The sequence below is a fragment of the Sardina pilchardus genome, chromosome 5 (assembly GCF_963854185.1).
Source record: "Sardina pilchardus chromosome 5, fSarPil1.1, whole genome shotgun sequence".
Taxonomy (NCBI): Eukaryota; Metazoa; Chordata; class Actinopteri; order Clupeiformes; family Clupeidae; genus Sardina; species Sardina pilchardus.
In genome coordinates this window covers 11,474,486-11,502,485 of record NC_084998.1, presented here as the reverse complement: position 1 = coordinate 11,502,485, position 28,000 = coordinate 11,474,486, and the positions used below count along the sequence as shown (strand labels likewise).

The window sequence follows — 28,000 nt, the reverse complement described above, 5'->3', positions numbered from 1 at the left end:
ATTGTTTGAAACAGAAGAGCAGCAGCAACAACAACAACAATAATAATCTTTAATTGAGACATTTTATAGTACCATTCTTCCATTGACATATGTTATCCATTTATTTATTTTCACATTATGTATGTATAAACTGGAATTTCATCCAACATGATAAAATTCATTAATCTGGAATAGAACTGACAGAAGTACTGTCAGATTAACATTCTCCAATGAGTTCACTGAAGAAATAAGACTGGTCTGTTGACAAAGAAAGACATCTCTAACACCCAAATAATTAAAACAGCAATATTTACAACCCAACAGTTTGCAACCTAAAAAAATGATTAATAATACAGTTACATATTGTCAAGAAAATTAAAGTTCCATGGAGCTGTAAATACACCATAACTGGCTATCCATCTGTATTTCAAAAAATGTTTCGGACAGAATAAAATCAGTGAAATATTGGAAGTGCTGTACAATACTTCGACGCAAAATAGTATTAGTCATAATTTTCAAACTTGGTGTCTAAAAAGACCATCTCAAATTAACTACAAAGTAAGTTCACTTAGTAACATCTATTATTATTGTGAATAACAAAATGGATTTTAAGAAATTATTCAAAGCTTTGAAGAGGTTGTGTATAAATGTCTTGGTAACCACAGCTTTCCCCTTACCTTCAAATGGCTTATTGAATAATAAAGTATTATTTGATCTGTTCTTAAAGGAGCAGATCTTTTAAGAGCACTATCACAAATACAGCAGATTACTCTTGCCCTTACATTCTATTGTGGGTGACACCTTGGTTTATGTCTGGTTTGGTCACACTTCTCTCTTGGTCAAATCCAAGATTGGCCACAAACACTGAATACTGCAGAACTGAACAACAACTGTCTTTATGGCAGATTGTCTCTAGTTTTCTTTTACATATCTACGTATTTCTTTTACATTTTACGTATCTCCGTAACCATTATTTTATTATGATGCAGTCAATAAATGTAAGGTCACCCCTGCGGGCAGTTCTAGAACAACATTATATTTTTGTAAACATATTTGTTTACCTTTCTCAAAATACTGACTGCAATATTGAATGGATTTTTAGTCGATGCAAGTAAGTAAACAAGAACATGTGTAAATACGGTTCTGATGAGGAATTTGAACCATTTGATCAAATAATCATGCTTTTCATTAGATTATTTTGTTGAAAATAAATTATTATAAGGCTACCAGCAAAATGACGCCCAAAATGTCTGAATACAGACTGATAGCAGTCTTTCTAAAAACTAAATAAGTAGACTATTCACCAAACCTTGAAAAGCTAAGAGTCTAGAAATGGGCTGCAGTATTTAAAGCAATCATATTTTTTATAACATACAATAAAATACACACATATTCAAACATACAGAGAGAAAGAGAGAGAGAGAGGGAGACAGAGAGATAGAGGGAGAGAGAGAGACAGAGAGAGATTGAGCAACACAAATGCTCAACACATTTCATCCTAACTTAAAGGGCATTGCCAAAATAAAACCAATAAACTCACAAAGGCTACAGGTAAGAAAGGGGAAAACTGCGATTGTAAAATCCAAACATCCCTGTAGGGTTTTAAGCCACTGGTCACAAGACAATTTGTTGTTATATTAAGCCAGACATGCAAGGCTGAGATCAGAGACACTTTCAGAAACTGAGAAAGCATCCAGTTGGTGTAATAACCAATTTCGCATCCAGTGGAGAATGTGACTCGTGTTGAATTTCTATGATCATTATGTACATCATACAGTCATCAATTACAGTGTTTTTTGTACATGCTTAGATATTCTGGAAAACCCTAAGAAAAGAAACATAATCACATAAGGCATAAAATATGTACAGACCTGGTCTAAATGTGTTTGTATCAAACTGACTCCTGTCAAATATTCACACATCTTCAACAAAACTAATATTGAAACATATGTACAAAAATACAAATTGAAATGCCCTAGAATAAGGTTTTAATCTTTCAATTAAAAATCTGAAAATAACTTTTCTTTAGAAATTATATTTGAGACCATGCGTTTGCCCAAACATCCCCGTCCAGGCATCAATTCAGTAATCTTTGGGGCCATACATGTTGCAAAAACATTGAAGTTGTTATATGGGGTGTCTACATAGATTCAAGCCTTCTTGAAGGTCTCTATGCTGCACTAGTTGAGGTGACTTAGAAGACCGTGTTGAGCACAGGGTGGGAGAGACGCATCAGTTTCCAGTCTCTGGCCTCCTCTACACTTTGGACTCACTCTCGATGTTGGCGATGTCCCCGTTCCTCTCGGTCAGGTCCGTGCCCGTGTGGTCCTCTTTCTCCTCCCGCTCATCAGTGTTCGGTAACCCCTGTTGGCTGAGTTTGCTGGCCACCGACCACGTCAGTGGGAGACGGGATCGGGCTGTCATCTCAGCAAGTTCCCTAGCACTGCAGCTAGGTGTGTTGGTCTCATATATCTGATGGAAACTGTTATAGTCTACCTCATAAAAACCATCCTCAAGCGTCAGAACTGGCGTGAAACGGTAGCCCCATTTGATCTCACTGGAAACATAGGAGCTTCTTGCTTGGCATGTCATTCCTAACGAAAACAGCAAATAGAAGTGTGTTATAAATAAATTCATTATTCAGAAGCATTACAGTACATAGGATCTGTCAAACATACTGTATATGGTAAAGCACAGTATAAAATGTAATGTGCAATGTTCAGAAGCTGTGTAAATCTGTCCCTTGAAAACATATTGGGGCAGCCGGGGCCTACTGGTTAGGGCTTCGGGCTTGTAACCTGAGGGTTGCCGGTTCGATCCCCGACCAGTCCACGGCTGAAGTGCCCTTGAGCAAGGCACCTAACCCCTCACTGCTCCCCGAGCACCGCTGGTTGGGGAGGCAGCTCACTGCTCTGGGTTGTGTGATTCACCTCACTGTGTGTTCACTGTGTGCTGTGTGTTCACTAATTCGGTTAAATTGGGTTAAATGCAGAGAACTGAATTTCCCTCACGGGATCAAAAATGTATATATTCATTCTTATTTATATAACATATTAGGTAAATCTAGATAAATCTGTCTGTGGAGTGGACTATAGTGGGAGTTGTGGGAGCATGGTTGGCAGGTACATGAATGATAGCAAAAGGAACAGTTGTGTGGCCTGGAAGTGAGGCGCAGTAGATTTACATCAGCACAGACAGCATATAGGCGTAATCAGCCAATCAGCGGTGCTACTGAACTTCAGGATGCAGAGAACTTTGAAAAAAACAAGAGGTCACATCAATACTTTTTTCATTCTAAAGACCACTTTACCGCTACAGTGCATATTCCATTGAGGGGAACAATGCTTATTTGATTTTATTCACCCCTTGGCACTTACTACACTTACTTAGTACTTGCACTTACTTTGGATCTGTCGAGTGCCTTTCACATACAACTTCTGCACATTTTGATACAGCAGAGTCACAGGTTCTGATCAATTCCATATAAAACAATGAAGCATTTGAAATCTCATGGGGCACATAGACTTCAGAGAGATCTGATAAAAGAGTTCTAGCAGTAAGACAAGGATATCCCTTAGGGGGATCCCTTAAAATGTTCTTAAAAGTGCATCTGTGGCCCCAGCCGTGGCGCGACTGGCTGGGGCACCTGCACCGCACGCCGGCGACCCGGGTTCGATTCCCGCCCCGTGGTCCTTTCCGGATCCCACCCCTACTCTCTCTCCTACTCGTTTCCTGTCATACTCTCTACTGTCCTGTCCAATTAAAGGCATAAAAAGCCCAAAAAAATAATCTTAAAAAAAAAAAAAAAAAGTGGAATCTAATCTGTGGAATTAGGAAAAGGGAAGTGAGTTATTAAGTCGTTCCTGGTCATCTTGGTCAATGCTTATTTGGCTGTTATTTTCTAGGTCAATCTGTCATTATTAATGGAATCATTATGACCTCCCCGGCCTGCACGCACACACACACACACACACGCATACTGTACACACACTTACAAGTGAACATACACACACAGACACATAAAACACACACACAAATGCAGGCATTGTCCCCCATTACCCCCACCACGCACACTCACAAGTGAAAACTCACAGACAGAGAAGCACACGTACACAAAAGCAATCGCACACATGCACACACTCATTTGCATACTATGGAAACAAATTGATAAGCGTGATTTATTTTTGTGGATAGAATGTGCAGGACTGAGTGGCGGTCATATTTTGTACCGCTTTGCGGTACATCTAGTTCCGAACAGTGTGATGTCTGTATGTGGATCTGTGAAGAAAAGTAATTCTTCATTTACGTAAGTACAAATTCACTGAATCCAAACAAACCGGCAAAAAATCCCACTAAATCCCACTTTTCTGGACTATTATCTGCATCTACATTGACCAGACCAGAGGACCTCAGCAGACAGTGTCAAAAAGGTCAGTGTTTCGTGACATTGTTATGAGGAGCAGATTAGAGGAGGCTATAAGAAGCACTTTGACACAATCAGATATGAGAATTTGAACCAAAACCAAAACCAGTTTCAGCCCTGAGATAAACACAGACGGCAGACACCCACACAGTCCAAACCCAGCACATTTACATAAGCTTTGTCTATTTGTCAGGGTCAGGTTGAACACAGAGCTGTGTCTGTTTCATCAAAAAACTCTTTGCAATATTAAGTCTACAGTATATGCTACCACTGATAAGTGACAACTGAGATTATCAAATGGGCAGTGTATTATTACTCATTTGCAGTATTGTAATGTTGATCCTAAAATCCTGTGCACCATATCACTTTCTTCCCGTGGAAAGCTACTGGTAATGGTGGTGCAGACATTTTAGTCTTATACTGTGTACATAACGGCAGAATAGAGAATACCATCACCAACTTCTCCAATAGCTAACTTGCTATTTGATTGTTTTAGTGCACATTGGGGTCCTGAAACATCATGCCTGCACATATGAGTGGCGATCATCAATCATGGACTGTTTTCCCTCCTTCCTTATGGGAGATGTGACTTCCCTTCTACACCATGGTCCTTGTTGCTCTGTGCACATAGACTGAGACTGTCTACAGCACCTACCAACCTACCTATATATTCCCTGTAAATACGGTCTCCACAGTAATATTGGCACTACTGGTTAGATGTAAATCTGTGTTTCTTTGTACTGGTATTTTACTTGTGCAGACTTTTATATGAAACTTGAATCTAATCAACACTAATCTATTATTTAAAGTGCATAGTGAAAACACACTTGCAATGGAACGTGAAAGGAATTGATAGAATGTACTCAACAGTTTGTATGAAAATCTGAGGTCTGAGTCATTGCTTTCTTTTCACTGCTGAGTAGGCTACATGTGATGTTGTGTGAATTCCGGTCAAAAAGTCCTTGTAACAGACACAGGTCATGCAGCCATGAAAAGCGCCACCAGCTACTCCTCTCCTCACATGCCCACCATTCCACACAACCTTCCCCTTGATCCTATTCTGCCCAGCACAGCTGTCTAAAGGGCAAAAAGGACATACAGTACAGGACAAAAATATACAGAAGTGAACATACAAAAAAATATATTGAAATATATTTTAAGTGTCTAAAATATATTTTGGGGGAAATGTTAAATATATTTATTGGGAAGCTACCGATGCTACTATATTTATTCTTATATTTGTTTCATTGCTTGGGTATCATTATACCAATCAGAGGTCTTTGTGTCACAAGCAGTTATGAGAACCATAATGTAAAATAATAGAAATAAGTAGTGATAATTTGTCTGTAGCTTATTCTGTAGAAAAACCGTGACGAAATTGCGTTGCGAATTTAAAATCGTGAATCGCACCGAATTGTGAGTTGAGTGTATCATTACATTCATAATAATAAGTCATAATAGTAATACATCCATACATAATACAATTCAAAGCTCAACAAGAAGTTACATGCATGGTATAAAAATACATGTGCCCAGTGTCTGCTAAATAAGCACACTAAAACATCCCATGCTATGTAGGTTCCCTGTTTTTTTATGGGCAATGTTAAGCACAGTCTCTAAGTATTGAGGATAGGGCCTGCACACATGGGCTGATTCACAAGTAGTCTGTGTGGTACCTCTGTGTTCAACTTCACAGTAGGCCACCGTAGTATTGTATTCCCAGTTAGGCCACCATAGTATTGTGTTCACAGTTAGGACACCCTGGTATTGTGTGAAATTTGAATGAGTCCATCCATCTTCACTGCACACTGAAAACCTACAATAGCCCTAGAGACATTTTTGGTGGCCATTGTTGTAACTGTTCTTTCCCAGTAGCAGTAAACCAACATGTCAGACCAATGTTAAACAAAGCACTTTTCTGCTGCTTCCTTGTTATCTGTTAGGCAGTTGACCAGCTACACAGATTCAAGATGTTTTAATCAAGCAGGGTTAACAACATAATTCTTGAATCGTGACCAATTTAAAATCTCTGTGTTCTTCTACCCTACATTTGGGAGCTTTTTTATTTTGACCTGTATAGTAGGCCTATTCCTTGTTCACAAATGAAGAATGATCAGTGAATGATCACAAATGGTCACTGGTGCTCCAGTCTGAATGACTCATGCATAACAGCCATCTCATGCATGCTCAGACCTATGTAAATTACAATCAACGGTGAACGGTTAATTTGGGAGATATAGATTCGACCTATTGTCTACCAGAATGTGTAGGAACTCTCTAAGAGATTATTTAGAAATATTAGTAAAAAAAAAGAAACAGCTTTAGTCAAGAAGGATATACCTTTTGAGTCTTCATGAGACACACCAAAATAGAAAAACACATCCCTGGTCCTGACAAAAGTCAAATTTGTAATCTGCAACAACAACTGCTAATTTCTAAATTAAGATGGAACATGGATCGATGGATGTCAAAAAAAGAAACAGGGCAACTAATAGAAAAATGAAAAAAAAAAAATGGTGTGGTTACCTCCTACTTCAACAGGAATAGAAGCCACTGAAAGGCTAATAATATTACCATAGCCATTGGCTGGTGTGCCCTGCTGTTTAGATAACAGTTGTTATATAACAGCAGTGGGCTTTCCTGCCTTCTCATTTTGGCACCAACAAGGATGAGGCTCTGCTTACACTCACACATCAACCACAGTTGCCATGGTAACCTCACAAACTACAGCGCAATGCATTACATTCAGTTCAACATAACAATTCCAAATCTATCAAAAACATGATTTGATTCCTGTGAGTCCTTTTGTGGACATAAACTAATTTTACATCTCGCACAGAAGACCTGTGTGCATTTTTTCCCCAATGGATATGATCCACATCTGTCGACTCAATGCTAAATGAAAAAATAACTAACCAAAAAGGGTTCACAAATGTCCACTTACTCTATTTAAGCAATATGAGTGAGAGTGGGGTTTGTAAGGGATATACCCATGGCTGTGGCAAACTCAGTTCCACATACAACCTATAGTTTTAAGTCAAATTATGTTTTTTTTTCTATCATTCATTTTCAGTCATCCTTCGCTCCCAAAAAATAGTAGCCTACCAAACAATAGACTTAGCATCTACTGTTGCCAAGCAACGGACACTGTTACTGGGGCAGCAGTGGCATAGTGTCACCATGATGACAGCAACAATGAACAACAAAAGACATGTGTTAGCCAGCTAGCAATCAGTGTGTAAAGAGCTTTTTCTTGTCTGTTCAGTAGCCTAGTTAGGTTGCCTGTTTCTTGTCAAAAACCCTTATTGCTGCTTTAAATCATTCTAGAAGTTTATTATCATCCTATTGTGGTGCTGTTTCAGTCATTTATTCTTGATTTACAATATGTTCTTCTTGTTATATACAGTATATAAATATATATATAGAGAGAGATGTAGGCTATATATCTGCCTCAGTCTTTATGCAAGTGTTAAAGTGGGTTGGAACTTAGCAGAACTGTGTGTTCTAGCACCTTCCATTAATACATACATAAATGTGATGGGTAGTTCCTTGCACTGTGTCATGAAAAGTTTTAATGAGTTATGTCACATAAGGCTATAGTAGTATATGCTTACAGTGCCAATAAAAAAGTATTAAGTGGATTAAATGTCAATTTAATTCTGCCTTTTTTTGTGACTGACCTAAATCAATAGCGATAAAGCCAATTGGTGCTAATAGTCTCACAATTGTTGAATTGGAGATTGCCTGAGTGCAGTAAATGTGTATAGTATATCCACCTCTTTCCTTAACCCGGAAATATGTATCGTTGCGATGGTTACGATACTGTTTTCAACTTCCGTTCATTCTGTTAACATGTGCGTTCTCCATAGCGAACTAGGTTATGCCTCAACTTAGATTTCTTTCGAAATGTTGACAATTCTGCCCTCAGCAGCATGTATATACTGCATCACATATAACCGATATAAAATAGAAAAGTTGACTTTTATATGCGTTATGATATGTTAAGCACCGTAAACCGTCACGTTAAAACAGATACAATGCAGCTTCGCCGGAAATAGAAAACCGTCTCGGTGTCATGGCGACTCCCATTGTTGGCTGCGGAATATCGTGGATACATGTAGTAATACAAAGACACCTGTGCCTGGAAGGTCTAGTCACTGGTCAATCAGTAGGCTATTCCTGGCTATAAGTCCACCATAAAGACAAAAGAACACTCAAAACAACTCAAAGAAAAGGTTATGGAAAAGCATAGGTGAGGGGATTAAACATCAAGTCATTAAACATCCGTTGGAATTCAGTGAAATTCATCATTAAGGAATGTAAGGAATATGGCAAATGTGCAAATCTGCATAGAGCAGGCTGTCACCACAAATTAAGTGACCATTCAAGAAGAATAATGGTCGGGGAAGCCAACAAGCCTACAGTATGACCACTCTAAAGAAGTGAAAAGTTTCAGCAGCTGAGATGGGATAAACGATGCATATAGAGCCACTTTAGTCTAAGTTCTTCACCAGTCAGAGCTCTATGCATGATTGGAAAAGCTCTTATTAAATCTTGACTAAAGTTCACCCAAAGACATGTTGGAGACTCTGAGGTTAAATGGCACAAACAGAGCTTTTTGGCCATCAGACCAGATGCTATTTTTGGCGGACACCAAAACACTGCATCACTAAAAACGCACCATTCCTAATTTGAAGCATGGTGGAGGTAGCGTCACACTGTGGGGATACCTCTCGACAGCAGGCCCTGGGAGGCTTGTAACAGTAAAAGTTTAATTAATTCAGCAAAGTATATGGAAATCCTGGAGGACAATCCTGGAGGACAATCTGATTCAGTCTGCAAGAGAATGCCTTGGGAGTCTACAGGAAAAACTACACATAAATGGTTTGAAGACAACCAGTTGAATATTCTGGAGAGGCCGAGTCAAATCCCAGGCCTCAGTGCTATAGAAAATATGTGGACTTAAAAATGGCTGTTCAAACTCGATCTCCTTCCAACCTGGTAGAGCTTGAACAGTGGAGTAAAATTGAATAGCAGCCAAAGGTGCATCTACTTAGTGCTGACTCTATTTATAAAGGCAATAAAAGTGGAAATACCCGAGAGGGGGTGAATACTTTTCATAGGCACTGCATATGAATGGACAATTGGTACAACATTTTGAGGAAGAAATGATTTCCATATTCTTAGAGGCATGACACAATGTTACTTACTTTGTTGCCATAGACTAAATCTACTGTAGGTACTAAAATAAATGAAATAAAGTAATACAACCCATTTTAACATTTGGGATGCTTTACAGTAAATACAGAATGCTGATTTGCAAAATATGAAACCATATACTCAATACATAAAAGACATTGTTGTAGAAACAGAGAACATTTATTGTATTCTGGAAAATGATGTTCAATTTGAATTTGATGCCAGCAACATTTTTTATTTTAATGCATCACATATTCTTTCAACAACAGTCTCTAAATATTTGGAGACTAACTAGACCAGTTGCTGAAATTTTCAGAATAAGATTCTGAAAAAAGTATTTCAAGACATTCTTGCATGGAGCTGCTAAATAGTCTGGGGTCTTATTAATCATGTTTTTCATTCCATGATGCAGCTGCAGGGCAATTTAGCACCTTAACGTTTCTACGGTTGAGCCATGCTGTTGTACAATGTGCAGAATGCAGTTTGGCATTATTTACCCAAGCCATAGGCATGAATCATAGATGCTTGCTTTTGAACCAGACTACCAATGCAATGATTTTCTCTATAGAAAGAGGTCTGTTTGAAACAGATCCCAAAGATCATGGCCATCCAATGTAGTTGTTCAGCCCTGCCCCTTGTGTACAAAGATTTCTTTAGATCCACTGAAAATTCTAAATTAGTGCATATTTTTTAGAAATTTACAATTTGTATGTTCCAACATTTGATATGCTGCCTACCGTTATGTTCTTTTTGCAACTAAATGTGGGTTTGATTTAGGCTGGGTGAATCCTGCCTGACCTGCCGGCAAATTTTGCCTGGCAGCTCAGGCTGGAAACCTGCACATCTGTCTCCCCTGCTTCCTGTCCACAACCATTGGGTCCAATCACAAACTAGCTTATCCAAAAGACGCACCTGGATCGTTGGTCTGATTGGTTGAAGGACTATCCAAGCGTACAGTCATTTGAAGTATGCCCACCATTGATCACATCTCTTGTGCAGTAGAAATAAAGCACAGACTCCCCAGAATAATGTTCAATAAAAGACTGAGCTAGTATGTTGATAGCCAGACTAGGTTTGATTAGAAAATATGTGATTTTCTGATTATTCTCTTTGTATTTACATTCTACAGTGTCATACTGACACAAAGAAGTGACATACAATCTGATTGACACAGTTCAGTATGCAGGGATAATCCTGATAAAGTCAGGTCAATGAGATGTGTATAAAGTCTATTTCCAGGGTGTTACACTATATTGGCAGTAAAGCTTATGTGATTTCCCATAAAAAACTATTCTAACAAATAAGCAATTCATATTTCCTTCTTTTTAATGGTAGCGTATAATGCATGTGTGTCTTTGAAACAATCTCCGCTCATAAGTCATAACACTCAATTTCCACATCATCACACATACGACATAAGACACATGGGACTAATGTACTGTATGCATATAAATAGAAAGGGGAGGTGATGGCAGACTCAACTTATATGAACTACATGTATACTGTATATCTCCACCTGATTATCATTGAATTGCATGGTAAACATTATGCTTACCTGTTGCCTCCACCATGCCCTCCAAAATGACTACAATCTCCAGCTCATCTTTGGACAGGTGGGCCTGGGAGATCTCCCAGAAAGGGCTGTGCTGGTTGATCTCATGGCAGATGATAAGTGGTGACACAAGGAAGAGTCTGTCGTCTCCAGTGTCATAGCCCACATTCATGTCCGTTTGGTTTAAGGGAATGAACTCCCCTTCCTTTGTCTGCTTTGACTTGATCAGCTTGGCTCTGATAGAGGCTTCCACAATGTGTGAATTACGAAGGTCTCCTACTCTGAACATCAGGCACAATCGACCATCCCTCATGGAGATGACTGCATTGGTAGAGAATACTAGAGTTTCTGCCCTCTTCTTGGGCTGCGAGATCTTCACAAACATACAGCCCACCATGAAGGCGTTTACAATAGATCCCAACACTGATTGCACCAAGAGAAGGACAATACCCTCAAGGCATTGGTCTGTAATGACCCTGTATCCATATCCAATGGTTGTCTCTGTTTCTATTGAGAATAAAAAAGCCGATACGAAACCATTTAAGTTATTGACGCAGGGAGTCCACTGGTTGTCTCCAATGTGCTCCAGATCACCTCGGATATATGCAATAAGCCACCACATGAAACCAAAAAAGAGCCATGTTACCGTATAAACTAAGACAAAAATAAAGAGATTAAACCTCCACTTGAGGTCTACTAGAGTAGTAAAGATGTCCGTCAGGTAGCGATATGTCTCGCGAACATTGCCATGATGCACGTTACACTTTCCATCTTTGCGCACGTATCTCTGGATCTTCTTTTTTGCCTGTTCTTTATCCACAATTTTTTTTGGTAGATCATCCCTGACTTGTTTGGGCAGTTTGGGTTGTCTGATTGTAACAGGGCTCTCCACATCCTGCTCCATTGGGGAATTTATAAAGATCTCAGCCTACAAGAGAAAACACAAAGGTTAGCAAGAATTAGAATAGAATAATTAAAAGGTTCATGAGTGACCGCTGAAAGACCTGCGTTGAGCGGATTGTCACAACTTCTTTGAGCAATGATGAGTGCATTAGAGCATAGATCAGGCACTTAAAGTGCACAGTGGGTCAACACAAAATCAAATTAGAGAGCTGTCAGAACATATTCTTTTCTTCGAGAGAAAACCCTGCCAAGGACAAGAGCATTGTTCAGCCTTTTCTATTCAACGTGTCTGACAGTAATAAGTCCATGGTTAAAAACTATAATCGGACTTATACAAGGGTTGAATGCTCTATTCAGGCATACCTGAAGCACCTTTGTGTATTTTGGAGCAAGAGCAGCCTGCAAAGAATTTTACATGCAATGGTAATGATAGTGATCATTCAACTCACATGTTCCCAGTACAAGAATATGCATTTGCATGGAACCTACTGGGAAAAACGGGATGCTTCTATTTGAAGACTAGTCATTTACATGGAGCTCTGCAAGGCTTTTCTCTTGACTAATCCCTGTGCCACAGGACACCGGCAGCAGCATAGACAAGAGGTAGGAAATTCAATTAGTCCAGCTTCACTTGGCTCCTCCTGGCACACATCCCCCAGATCTATCATTCCCATCAGAATATTTCCCCCATCAAGACTACAAATAAATCTCTTGATTGAAAGTATTCACTGACCAAAAAGCTCATATATATGTGTGTGTACATATCATATATACTGTGTTTTCTTTGTATCCGAATCAATATATTCATCTCTGCCTTATTGCCATCTTTCAGCCTTTTCCTAACTGTTGGGGTGAGGAGCAACCAATGTGCACGTGGCTGAGAGGACGGTCCCTTTGCTGTGTTGTCTACTGCTCGTTGGCGGGGGAAGGTATGACAGAGGGACAGGGCTTAGCTAGCATCTGACTTCCCTCTGCTGACTTTACGGTAATATTATAGATAGCTCTACTGGCTTAGAGATTTTAATGCTCATCAATCAAACAAACCACTTACACTCTAACTGGTTGTTTGTCACAAAAAACAAACAAACATGTGAAGGACAGATAAACACACCTGTCATTCTAGATAGCTAACTCTTCCAGACTATTAATATAGAAACTTAAAAATGGTTTTAAAAAAGTAATGTTATAATCCTCTAGTATTTTTTTCTGAATACAAAAATAGGTCCTATAGTCCTTCTGCCAGAGGAGTTGGTCGGTACCATCTGCGAGGAATAAGTCTCTTCGTGATTTCTGGCAAGGTATACCACAGTTAGAAAATAAGAGATAACATTGCATTAGTAGCTTTTTGTGTGTTATCACCCTGTTTATGTCTATTCTTGCTAGACTTACATATAAATAACATAGGCTTAGATTTTGATGCAGCACAGGCTAAACCATATGTTCCTTAGAGAGCAGAGCTCTTACCTTGTATCCATAATAAAAGACAGCCTAAGGCTAAAGCACTTGCACAAAGACAATCAGAAACTATTCTGCCAATGTCTCGTTTCAAAACTTAATTGCATTTTTGTCCGCTTTAATCATATTGTTGAGCATTAAATTATTTTGCATACTAAAATCTGATCTGATCTGATCTAAACTCTTAAGAGGGACTTCACTTAGGCTTACAATGCTTTCAGGAAGTGGGGCCCTGGTGTAGTCTCCTTGTTAGGGACGAAAAAAAAAACATTTCATATGAAAAATAAATATTTTGAACAATAAATGTGGAGGGGACTGTATACTTTTGGTATCATCTTAAATCGAATTTTGATGAAAACAGATAAAACATATCTTACACACTCGCCATCCATCAATGTTCTGCATAGTTCTGTGGCTGTGTTAGCATGCTAGCAAGCCCTTCATCAGTACCAGCTGTGCTGCTGTTGGTGTTTGCAAGTTGTATGCCTTTTAAATCAACTGAAGCAGGAAAAGCTATTTTAAACTTCGGGCCATTTCTGCTGCCATTTTTTTTCCTTTTTCCGGCCTCCTGCTTCAGTTGATTTAGATGAGCGTCCATTTTAATTAATGAGAGCATATTTTACTGTACTGCATCAGTACAATTATGTTGAAACTAACAAGCTAATATATAATACAGATGCCAATGTATCTGGCGTCTATTAACTGAGATGAAACAATGCCGTTAAAACATTGAAATCATGATACTACTTAAAATAGCTTGTTTAACACACTAATTGTAAGTAAGCATTTTCTACGTAGAACTCAGTTTAACATCTTGAAGACCTGGTGTTTTCTCAATGCATAACATTTTCATAACCCTCATAATAGCAGCTGGTTTCTGTGGTAACGCCCTGTCTAAATAAAAGAACATATGGCCACACCTTGGCCACAAACGGTATAATCGTTGACAAAAGCAGGTTTATAGCTCCATACAGTATAGGCTACATAAAATGCCTGTTGACATTTTTCCCTAAAGAGATGTACCATTTTTCAAGTCTGGCTAGAATGGAGAGTAACCAACAGTGGCATTCCCTGACATCAATTGTTCGAACAAAGGTCACATCATTTCATGTGGTGATCATATTAGCAGTGGAGATTTCCTGTTGCAAGACAGTATGATGGGTCTTTTGTGCCGCACCAACAAAGCACACTACATGTTAGCTGTGTTGTCATATCAGCAGCTGGCCCAGCCCACACAGCACATAGTATCTCTGAATTACATTCACTCTCTGTTTACACTCCCTGATAACTAGAAGCACACAGAGCCCATGTGTGGTTTTAAAGTACAGAATCTGTAGCAAATGGTCACAATTTATTAACATCCTGCTGTTTTTTCTCTGAATCAGGAAACATGGCCGATGTTTATATGTAATATATGTTATGATCCACCACTGTCTCCACAAAGCGAGGAGCACTGTGTTTCTCCATTTATTTGTGAAAAGGGGCTCACACACCCTCAATACATTATATTTCACTAAATACTTGACCATTTTCTGTTTTTATGGTAACAAATACATTGAGATTAGTTTATTGTATCTTTACATTTCTAGGTTAAAGGTAGCTGTCTATGATAAATCTCTGTCATCCTTTTCAAGAGCGAACCTCTGTTTATCGGTCTGGCATTTGCAAACATCTGTACTTAATCTGAGTTCTGAATCTGAGTTGAGTATGTTGGATATGTTAATTAAGCGGGCATGGTGGAGCAGTGTTTACAATTGGGATGGCCCTTTACTTTTAACTTTACCTTTTAGCTTTAATGATATGTCCTTCAAGCCAAACCAGATTGGTCTCAGCTTAAGTGTCATAACACTAATGCTAAATACATCCCACCATAATAATACAGGAAGCCTACAGTACATGTACAAATTGCAAAATCACAGTTTTTTTGTGAGCAAATGTTGAGTGCCATTTGGACATTACTAGCTTCAAATCAACTGATGTGTCAAATCAAGCAGAGAGACTTGACACATGGTTTCTCATATCATTACTCTGTGAGCCCTAAAGAGATTTGATTAGGGCTCGGATTTGTGATATCCGCTGCCAGTGTGTGTGTGTGCACACAGGGGAATACGGCGTGTGGGATAAAAGGCAAAGCAAATGGCATTTTCATCTCCAGACAATGCTGTTAATTTGCAGAGTGGGGAATGTGTAAATAGAGACAGATGTACAATCCCACAAACAGCACTTGAATGAATTGGGCCCTACATTTGCTCCTTTGTACTTTGTCCTCACCTCTAAGGGTGCACTAGGTAATGTTTTTGTCTTCGAGGAAAGGTGCCTCTATATCTCATCTTCAGAAAGAAATGGTACACTATTCTGCAATGACTGTTTGAAGGCAAAACAAACAACTAAAAACAAATGCCTTTATGCAAACGAGTGATGCTGTAACTGTTTTTGTCTTGGAGGAAAGGTGCCTCTATATCTCATCTTCAGAAAGAAATGATACACTATTCTGCAATGACTGTTTGAAGGCTAAACAAACAACTAAAAACAAATGCCTTTATGCAAACGATTGATGCTGAATGGAATAAGCCATGTGTAACTGAGGTATGGTAAAAGCAGTGTTGGGAAGGTTACTTTAGAAATGTAATGTGTTACAGTTACAAGTTACTCTGTTTAAAATGTAATAGTAGTGTAACTATTTGAATTACTTTTTCTGAGTAACGTAACTAATTACTTTTGATTACTTTTTGATTACTTTTCCGATTTTTGAATGATATATATAGTCCCCAAATCCATGCGAAGATTTCGGCCTTGGTCTACAGGCTGCCGAGCAGTTCTGTACAAGTGCACAAGGCAGCAAGGGCATTCAATACATGAATTAGCATCACATTTTTTGTGGAGATAATATAATGATAATCATAACACGTTTACAGGCAGGCATGTAGGCCTACGCTGATGGCGCTGTAGACGTGATAGAGCCTATCAGAAGGTCCCGTATCAAACTATGGCTGTGGAGGGAAACATTTCTTTTTACATACAATATTATTTGCAAAGTTTTGCTGACAATATTGAGATGTAATTCAAATTGTAATTTTGAAAAATGTCCAAAGTACCTGTAATTGAATTACATGTTTTTCTACAGTAACTGTAATATATTACTGTTACATTTATTTTGTAATTAAATTACGTAACTCAATTACATGTAATGCGTTACTCCCCAACACTGGGTAAAAGAAGGTAAACATTTTAAAGAATTTCCTTTGTAATAAACATGGCTTCCTGAAGACTCAAACATTTGTCTTCATCGATGAAAGTCAGCTCATCGATAAATTGTTTCGTCTATTGAGTAAGCAATATTGTGTTTTTCTCTTTCCTGTAGTTAAGTTGTAATTATGCGAAATAACGGCACCTGCAGTATAACATATCAAGGTGTGCAGGCTCCCCTCTATCCTCTGTGAAGAGGTGGCATTCTAAAATCAGTTTCATAATTATTCAGGCATTTAAATTCAAACCAAGCTCTCATGATGCCACATAGCTGTGTTACAAATGGACACATAAATGAAAAATAAAGCCGGCTAATATTCATGACGGCTTTCAAAAGACACAGCCCAACGCTTTGCCCAGTCTAAATGACCACATTTACATAGCCGTTGTGTGCGGTGGAGCAAATTTATTGTTTTCGATTTTGAGTAGCAGATGTCTCGCAAAAACTTGTATGATAAAAGATGGCAATGTGGATACAGCTTTCAGACAGCAGGTATAACTCAGAAGCTTAAACACACAAACACAATGATGAACAGAAAGATTAGAAAGCAGCTGGCCATTGCCAGCAATTGAGTGGACAAATATAGCATTCACTAGTCTTATTAGAGATAATCTCAACTGTAAGGAGAATGCTAGTGCTAGTCTAAATCAAGCTTTAAACATGATACATGACCATTTTGCTTACCCGCGATGCTAATCCTGAAATAAACATGTGTTACATGACTGAGGCAGAATTACATTTTGTGTTAGTCTATTAAGTGATAGTCGAGCCGTTTTATCATCATGCAATTACATTTCTCAGCACAAAAATACCACATACTGTATTACACATTATTATTATTATAATAATTATTATTATTATTAATTAGGCTAATACGTTCATATTTTAGAGGAAAGAAGCTAAATGAAGGAATACAACATGTGTTAGGGAACACTTACACATATAATTACCTTTATTATGATCAAGTTAAGTGTTATGTTCAGAAGTATTTCCAACTAAACCAACCAAATATGTCATTATCAAGAATGTAAAGGTTCAGTAAACCCTTGGAGGCCTACAGTATATCACTGGAACAGTGGTTATCTGAGCTGCTCTGACTGATTAGTCCAGTTTGCACCCATCCATTCTGGTATTTCAACATACATGTTGATTACATGTACATACTTTCCTGATAATTCTGAACCTGTTTAACTGCTTTGATCTCACTCCGCATGTTTACTTTCCAACACACTCTAAAAGCCACATACAGTATTAGACCCTGTCTGCTCCTCTGGCACCACCTCCTCTAACACTATGCTCATGATCCATATGAGCATGATCCATATGACCTCGTCTAACATATGCGCACAATCACAATCTTTCTGTCTACAAGCATATGGCTGTGAGCCATATAGAGTCCCAGAGCCACCTCCAGCACTATTACAGACAGGACCACTAACAACACAGACATACTACAACCTAAACTTAATGCTGAGCCATCAAGCTCACCTGCAGAAGAGCATCATGTTTCTTGAATTGTCTTGAATTTTTTTTTCACAGCAAAAAAAGCACTATCTACCACCAGCTCCTGTCTACCTCGACAGCCTTTTATAATGTGCCTTCTCCCCTCTGGGCACCTAGATCCTTATCTGCCTTTTCCCCAGTCGATGAACAGAGCGTCTTTAACCTTGCTCGGCCTACCACCTGCCTCCTCGACCACCTGCCTTTGACCACCTCACTGGTCAAGACATGCCATCCTGCTCTCTGTCATAATCTCTCTCTCTCTCTTCCTCTCTCTCAATCATGAATTCATCCCCTGACTGGGACATAAATTCATCCCCTGACCTGTTTATTTTTTAAAAACCTGGAGCACTGACAAGCGCTATTGACAACTTTACCAGGCAATTTCTAAAAATTACATTTATAATCATAATCAGAATCAGCTTTATTGGCCAGGTTTGCATAAACAAACAAGGACATTTGACTCTGGTAAATCTTTGCTCTTTGCTCTAAGTACAACGCTCAACAAATAAAACAATAGAATAAAAATACAAAACAGTAAGAATTCCTAGTTTAACTCCCAGAGGTTACTATAGTCAATCATCTCCGAGAGCATCTAACCATAATTCATGGGGGAAAGATATAGTCTGAGTTTATGGCAAAGTATAGCACTGAGACAGCCCTGGTCAAGATTGTAAATGACCTAATCCCAGCTGCTGATACAAGTCAACATTCTCATCCCTCTCAACCTCACAACTACCTTCCTGGTTTAAATCATATTTCTCAGGACAAGAACAGTTTGTCTGCGTAAACTAACTTTCGGGCCCCGTATAACCGTATGAGGCTGATAAGGAATAGAAGCTTTTCTTGGGGAAGCACTGCACACAAGTCTGCATAGACACACAAACATTCTCACACACATACAGTACATGTGCATACATACAGACATACTGTAGCAGCACTGGCACACTATGGTACAAATCTAGACATACTGCAAAGCAGTGTGTACTGTAATACTGTATGTATCATGGAATGTATGTATGGAAAAATCCAAACTCATTCATTCTCTTTTTATGTTTGCAGGCATTGCTGCTACTGTTTAGCACAACAAGTTTTGGTTTCGTCTTCCCCTCTTCTCCCCTCTTGATTGGCCTGACATTTTTCTTGTCTAAGGGAAACGTTAGTGAATTATTGTGTCCCAGACTAGAATGTCCTTCAAAGGATGCAGGGGAGAAAAAGTTCAAATTCTTTGAAGCTACTATCCTTTAAAGCTGCAGTCGGCAAGTCTGGCAGATTGAGGGGACTTAGCCAACATTTTGAATGTTTACAACTCTCATGCCCCTACCCCATTACCACAGAGCACCCTCCCATCAAGTTTGTGCTCGTTAGTGACTGTGCACGAACTGTGATTGACTGTCAGATCTCACATAGCCCTCCGCTTATTGGACCAGAAGAACTGGGAGCGATGGATTTTCACAAAATAAATAACAGACTCTAGGTGGAGGTAGAAGCGTGTTTTTTCCCTAAAACCGACTAATTTCTTATTCTGTCGGAGCATACTGTTGATTTTTTGTCGACATGACTGCATGACAAACATGACAAACCGACTGCAGCTTTAATGTGTGCATATTTTAGTGCATGACAGAGATGGTGTCCAACCAATAACAGAGGACCAGCTGGGCCAAAAATGCCATGCTGCTTAGACACTCCATCATGAATTTATCACCTCCAGGTTAGACTGCTATAACATCCTAGGAATCTCAGCAAAGAATAAACAGATTACAGTATGTAACAAATCTGCTGCTAGGGTGCTCAGCTGCACTAGGCCATGGGATTACATCACCTCCATTCGTTAGCATCTACACTGGCTCCCAGTTCAATACCATATTCAAAGCAATTCTACGATTACACAAATCTCCCCACAAGGCTCTTCAGATGCCCATTCTTTATACCCTCCCCATATACTGCTTTTATTATCATTATTTGAACTTTTCATTCAAACTCTGCTATTCTCCTCACATTCCTCTGGCTGTCTGTCTAGAGTGTGAATGGAAAAAAAACCCATATAACAATCAAAGTGGCGTGGATCGAGCCATACATTCATCTGGAAGTGGCCTGTTCCATTCTTCGCTATAGGTTAGCTATAGGCTAACTGGAATAACCCACTTCCAGTGAATTATGCTAAGATGCTAAAACCGGTTATTGTATGCACAGAGTATGCTAATTTTCCCAAAAGTTGGCATGTTCCCTTAGGGCAATAAACCCTGTGATCTGTGCCTTAGTGAAGGGAAAATGTAGAATGCTCTGAGTAACTGATTACTAGATACCCTATAGTCTGTGGGTGCTGCTCTGGTTCATTTGAGTTGTCATCCACAGAGGTCACTGATATAATCTCCCCTAATTATTCTATGTGTTATATCACGTGCCAATGTTTCATCTCAGATTCAAGTCAAGTCAAGCTTTTTATTGAACTAATGAGATTGAAAACATTAAAAGCTAAAATACTCAAGAACCAAGATCACTTCATAGCAAAAGTAATGAGTGATTATGCACAGCAAACCACTCTGTATGAAAGATAAGGAAAATGATTCAATGAAAGAGTCACAGTCAATGTTACTAAAGCGCCTGCTTCTTATGTTTATCCTATTGCCCAATCTACAGTAATTGAATGGTCCAGGACTTTCTTCAGTCCCCAAAAACTAAATATTAGATTGCACTGTATATGATGAGGTAATAAACCAATACCTGTATGGAGTCCTGGGTTTCAAAAATGCTACCATGTTACTAAATGGCTACTGGTTTCAAATGTAGCTTCAGCAGTACCAGCAGGCTGATCCATAATGCCACATGTAGCTAGGCTTCTCTATGGCATGCATGATCTCAAGCATTCACACAGTTACCATGCTAATAACTGTTTCTACCACACACATATCTTGAGATGCCACATTTAACAGTTAACAGTGACTTCTTTAACACGAAAGAGCAAACATTAGAAAACACAAAGTCTCCATAATTAGCCATAATGCATGGCGTTACAAAACACACAAGTAGTCTCCAGTAGTCAAAACAACCTATTCATCAAAATTTGTTCAGATTAATCCCTCACCTGTCAAACAGGCCACAACAATGTTTCAGCCACTTGTGGCAGCATGCAAGTTAAAACCCATCTATCTCAATTCTGCAACTAGGTTCCATGCTTCTGTTATTGTCATGATATAAAATATACGGGTGCTCTACAACTTGCCAATTATTTTTGTGAAACTTTAATACGAATCTGTAATAGTGTTCCTTGAATTGGCAATGAGCCATTCAATCAGAACATATGGACCTAAAATGTACGTTTGTAATAAGGTACCATGATCATTTCTGGAGCCGTAGGTATGTAATATTGTTATACTTCACTATAAATTAATTAAACATTCTTACATTTAAGTATAAATTAAACATACAATAATTATACTGAAATATATCACAATTTGAATATACAAGTATAATGATGGTCATTATTGTGCTGGACCGTCAGCTCTCCTGTGAAGCCATCCTCATATGAAGACTTACTCGTGTCAAGACGGAACGAGTCTACCTGTGACGAGTCCACCGGGCAAGGACAAAAGCAAGGGCCCTCTCAGGTAAGTTTTACTTTTGTCTCACCTTGTCTTGTTATCTGCCAATCCTACTGGTAATAATGTGCTTTCAACATACTGTATCTCTGTATTCATTCAGGTTAGTAAACGCCCTAATGTTGAAAGGCAGCAGTTAACATCAGTCCAGCAGGCTTCATATCTGTGGGTTTGTGGAATTGCCAATCTGCACAACGCAAATAATAGAATATAATAAAATGCTATTCATCTTATATTAAGATAAAAAAAAACTCTATTTGGTATTCTTTTCAGTAAGAAGAGACTTACCTAGCACTTTCTCGAAAGAAGATTTTGACTTATTTTAGGGAGTCTTATCAAGACAAATTTGCTTAACGCACTAGCAGACACGTTTGCTTGTTTCAGGATGAGATGTCTTGAAATAAGTCAAACTCTTCTCAAATTGAGTCAAATGATTTTACGAGAAAGTGCTAGGTAAGCCTCTTTATACTGAAAACAATACCAAATAGATGTTTTCATCTTGATGTAAGATTAGTGACACTTGCTTAGACTTTATTAGATAAGATTTTTGTGCAGTGCAGTGAATAAAGCAGACTTCATTCCTGCTCTGGCTTCACAGTTATTGCTTCAGTTGGTTGCACTTACGGAGATGTGGATTACCCAGAGAATACTGCCACACCTGCAGCATTCTCAACCAATTATGCTTTTTCACATACCAGTCGTTCATCTGGTAGAGGAAGCGGGACAGGCTTTTTTTTGTCTCTGATGACAGGAGCTTTACTCTGTTGCAGCTTCCTCAGAACCACAACTCATTTGAATATCATGCCATCGTGATAACTGAGCCCTACACATTATACTTGGTGGCTATTTATCGCCCTTCAGGAGAGCTTGGCAGCTTTGTGAATAAGTTGGACATTCTACTGTCTGCTATTCCAATGGAGACATGTCCATTATTAATCCTTGGAGACTTTAATATTCATTCGGATAACTCGTCTTCAACTTTCTGTCTCTACTCACTTCATTTAGTATCACATGTCCATCCATAGTCCTACTCACAAGGTTGGTAAGAATCTTCTTGATATTATTCTGCTATGTAACTGTACTACAGACAATGTTATGGTTAATCCATTACATGTATCAGGTCATTATGTCATTAGATTCTCTGTGCCAGCATTCTCTATGCCAGCAGCTCCTCCTTAGATTCGGTTTTACAGTTGCGTAACCTCAGATGCCTGTCAAGTGACCAAAACATCATGCTTTGCCTACTTTAGTTCGATCTTGTTACTTGAGGCTAACAATGCTACAGAGACTCTTTACTCTACACTGCCATCTTGTCTGAATGCATTATGTCCTCTTTCCACAAGGCACTTGTTCTAAACCTCATCATCCATGGCAAAAAGTATATGCTTAGTACGAAAGGAACTTGGAGCTCCTGTGAGGAAATGGTGTAAATCCAGAGATGAAAATAATCTTAGCAACTATCAGTCTTCATCATCTTTTTCATCCACTGTTACACTTGCAAAAAAAGCCATTCTATAAGAGCACGATTGAGAGCGCCACTGACAGCAAAAAACGTCTTTCCTCAATCCTCCGCATTTTTCACTAAAAAAAGTTTCTAAGATCAGTTTGATGAACCTAACAGGAGGGCTTTGCTTTGTGTTGGCATGATGGCATTGTTGGACTCTTTCTCTTCTCTTGATGAAGAATCGGTTTCTCAACTGCTCTAGGTCATCCAACAACATCCACTTTGGATTCTGTTCCATCAACTCCTCTGCAGTCTATCACACCTGCTGTTCTACCAGCAGTCACACGTGTTTAATACTTCATTTAGTTCTGGAATAGTTGATCCTTCTTTTAGATACGCAAGGGCCTTTTCTAAAGAAAGGTACATTTAAGCAAACTGATGTGAAGAACAGACCTAGTGTCTCCCTTCTTCCTTTCGTGTCAAAGATTTTGGAGAAAGTGGTCTTCAAGCTATGAAAACCACAAGTCTATGACTTCCTTTATCAGGATAACCTGCTGGACTCTATGCAGTCTAGCTTCAAGAGTGGTCATTCTACTGAAAGTGCTCTTCTGTCTGTGACTGAAGCTTTGAGAGTAGCTAAGTCCTCTACTCAGTCATCAGTACTAATTCTACTAGACTTACAGTATCCGCAGCCTTGATACTATTAACCATGACATTGCGCTTTCTACACTATCTGAACTGGGAATTTCTAGGAAAGCTTGGTTTGAATCCTACCTTAAATGTAGGATTGACCTCACCACAGGTGTACCTCAGGGATCAGTATTAGGGCTTTTCTCTATTTACATCACTTTCTTAGATGAGACCATTCGCTCCCATAGATGCTAGCAGCACACCTGTTATTCAATCAGCCAAAGTGGACGCATGTAAACCCTCTCCTAGTTACTCTTCATCGGCTCCCTCTTATAGTGGTCATAGTGATACTATGATGATGATGTTGTACATCCCCAACCGCCCACTGCAGTCGTCTGATGAGTGTCTGTGACTCTGTTATGATGACCAGTCATAAACGCTAGGTCAAATTCAAGACTCTTTTCCTCAGCATTGCTATAGAGGCTATTTGGAACTGCCCATCTCAATACATGATTTTAATATGTTATCATTATGTCACTGTAATTCACATTCAGACCAGTGAACATAGATCAAGATCAATTGGTTGCTTATTAAAGATTTACCAAGAATAAATTACCAATTGATTAAGAATAGTAAATGGTTAAATATAGACCTAAGAAATGTGCAATGATGCTTACGTAATACAGACTTTGTTCAGCACTAATAAATACATACTGTCTTAGTTATGTATTAATGCTAACATTTGTTTCCTAAAATAAGAGTGTTACCCAGAAAATAAAAGATAAAGATTGTAAAGTACATTGAATCTTCAGTGGGTTTTTTTTTCAAACTTTGTTCAAACTTCTTCAGTCCATTTTCTATGCATGTAATGTAGTACTTATGTACTGGCCTATGACTATACAGTACATGATGCATGAACACTTCTATATTTTGTGCAGTGACATTTTGAAATATTGAGTTAGTGTTTTATGTCTCCCTTGCCCTCACAAGTTTATATTCAAAACATTTTGAGGACCGACCAATACAAAATGCTTTCCCTGCTTCAGCTTACAGTAGCTTTTACTGGTGTCAGATATTACTGATAAGAATCTTCCAATAACTTATCTACTCATTCAGCCACTCAGGGGGTTGCCTCTGAGCAATGGCCTCATTAAATATTGAGTAGACTACTCTGTGTGCCTGCAGGAAACCAGCAATTAAGTGCATTCCCTGTGTGCACTAACATGGTGGGCTAAAAACCCTGCAAGGCTACTGATTTGAACCTTCACACTAAACTTCACAAGGTAATGAATCGTGACTGCTTCAAACAATGTTAACACTGGGGAAAATAGCCCTTCAAAAATAGCTTATTGAGGCATCAGTCAGTAAATTGTAGGAAGACTGGCCTGACAAAGGGACCACAGCTGTAATAGGTATACATGCAGCCATGTTCATGAAAATGTCTCTTGACTACTTCATCCTTCAATAAGCTAATTGTTTCATATAGCCTAGCCTTCTCTGGTCGATGTCCAGAATCTTGATCTTTGTCAAAGATTTATTTTACACCTAATTAGGAGCCTAACCAAATTTTCAGGTCAATCCAATACTTAAAGTAATATCACCTTTCTTTTTGGCCATCCACAGAACAATTGATTTCATCATAATGCGTTGTGTTTGCTTGTATTCTTAACACTTTCAGAGGTATTGGTGGGTGTGTTAGTGAGTATGTGTGTGTGTGCATGCGCGCGCGCGCGCGTGTGTGTGTGTGTGTGTGTGTGTGTCTGAAGCGGGAAAGAAAATCTGGTTTCTCTTGGGTATTTAGTCAGGCAGTAATGATCTCCATAGCAACACATAGCTCAATCCATCAAGAGCTCAGTGGCAGATGTACAATGTGCTGACTAAAGTCCCAGCATAGTAACTGAATCCCCATGTATTGATTTATTTTCAGATTTCATACAGCTTAAAATATGCCCCGCGTTCTAGTTCCAGTAAAATAATAACCAGTGACAGAGTACCAGATATAATTACCTTTATAGTGGGATCTTACATTTATGTCCTTAACCCTACATTACCTGATGACAGCCTAGTAGGCCTACAGTACGTGTAGGAAAACAGGGCCCGTGCTCATACTGTTGGTGGTTTTACTCCTCCATGACGAAAGGCATACTGGACCTCTCATCATTTGTGCGAGTATAACGAGCCTATATGCTATCAAGGGAATCAGACCTTAGTCTTGTCCTAGGCCTACTATGTTTGTTGGATATGTTGTCATTACGAAAAATATGAGGTTTATATGCCAAAAATATGGTTCTGCAATACCACTACAACAACGACCTTAAACCGAACCCGTAATCGCTGTCCATGGTCCTGACACGCTTCCTTTTGCAGTGTTTGGCTTTATCGTGTTTTGCCCGATGCAATGCATAAGCTATTAGGCAACAATCAAAGGCCTAGGCTGAGGCAACTTGTGGTAGGATTTAAAACAGTCGCTTGGAGCTGACTATTTCTTGAGCTTATGACACATCACACACAACAGCAATTTTCAGCAAATAAACATTTTCTCTGAGAAAAATGCCAGGCTAGAAAACATATTTCGTTGGTCTACAGGCAATTGTCTGCCCATCGCCCAAGTCACTCGTCATTATGTTTTTAGCTGACCAACTGACAGCCTGATAGGCCAATGATTTCACAGTTTGTTGTTTGGCCTGCTTCACGTGAGGTAACCTAGAGTTAACCTGCCAGCTTAAAGTAACTGTCATAGGCTTCTACCAGAAAAAAATGGCCACACACCTGCCACAACCTTGGTCCACTAACCTAAGCTGACACAATTACACCAACAAAAGACTAAATGTTTACACATTTGTGTAAACTAGGATAGCCTGGCTACTTCCTGCTGATGGAACCAGCTGGACAAATACACGCGTCGTGCGCTGTCTGCACACCTGGTTGGCTAATCAGACCTGGAGTGGGCACTCTTCCTACCAAAGTTACCGTGCATTTTGTTTTAAGTCAGTTTGTGATTTAAATCAACAGGCTTCATTAAATGCTAAGTACACTCACCCTTAAATAAGAACTTTCTTTTTTTCTGTCATAGAGCAGACAATAGCATAGGCTATGCTAGCAGGTTTCACTGTGTGCGTCACTCTTTCTTGCGCCTGATCCCGAAATCGAACCGACTCTCTTCCACTGAGAAAGCTACACTCACACTTCATGGTTTTTGATGGGAGATCTCACGGTCGCCATGGAGATGGTGGGAGCTCTTCCCCAGAGCAGAATAGATATCACATCGTATGCTAGCCTATACCCTGCATTATAAAACCGGCAAATATGGCGTTTTTCAGTCAATGTATTTGGATGTAAACTAGATGAATCACTTAAATATGGTAGAAGACATAGGGAATCCAGGCAGAGACAATGTTGCACATGACGAATAGGCTCTACGGTGCGTCGTGAATAGGATTGTAGCCTCTATGAGAACTGCCAAACAATCACCATCACAGAAATTACGTGTTCGTTACCTGAAGAAGTGTTTCAGACCTTTAGACCCGGTGTGGATGGGAGCTGTCCCACCATCCAAGTCGCAAAGTAGGCTATCTAAATGCAACGGAGCTAAGCTGTTGATTGGGCTATTTACCAGAAAGGAAACATGCCTTTCGTAGCGTAGTCAATAAAACGACAACTTAGGCTAATGGGCTGTAGTTAAACACTAGGCCTATTTATATAAATCACTCTAGAGCAACAGGGATGTTTGAGACACTCAAATAATCTAAACTTAATGGACTACATGGGGTCTAAGTATATCCAATCATAGACATACGGTAGGTCTGCCATGGCAATATTATGTAAGACTTCTTCATTAAAGCTACCAATTGTCACTTAATCAGTCTTCCCATTGCTCAGACACCATGAACCTTGGTCTTGAAACCAAATGAACGTGAAAATGACTATATAGTTGTACATACCTAATAATGAGACTGCGTTTATTCATTCATGATCATCCATTCAAATGTGTTCCGAATTTCCAGGTCATGAAGAATTTGCAGAAAACGACGACAGTATCTAGATTTCATAATTCCCCTTTCGTTTCATG

The 28,000-nt window shown here is 39.1% G+C and overlaps 1 protein-coding gene across 1 annotated transcript; it reads right to left on the bottom strand.

Annotated features, from left to right (window-relative positions):
• Nucleotides 1–35: 35 nt before the first annotated feature.
• Nucleotides 36–28,000, bottom strand: kcnj6 (potassium inwardly rectifying channel subfamily J member 6). Its single transcript, XM_062536455.1, has 3 exons — nt 27,873–28,000; nt 11,157–12,081; nt 36–2,573 (listed from the first exon to the last, which is right to left on the bottom strand). Exons 2-3 carry the CDS (start codon nt 12,055–12,057, stop codon nt 2,236–2,238), a joined length of 1,239 nt encoding a protein of 412 aa, XP_062392439.1. The 5' UTR covers nt 12,058–12,081; nt 27,873–28,000; the 3' UTR covers nt 36–2,235.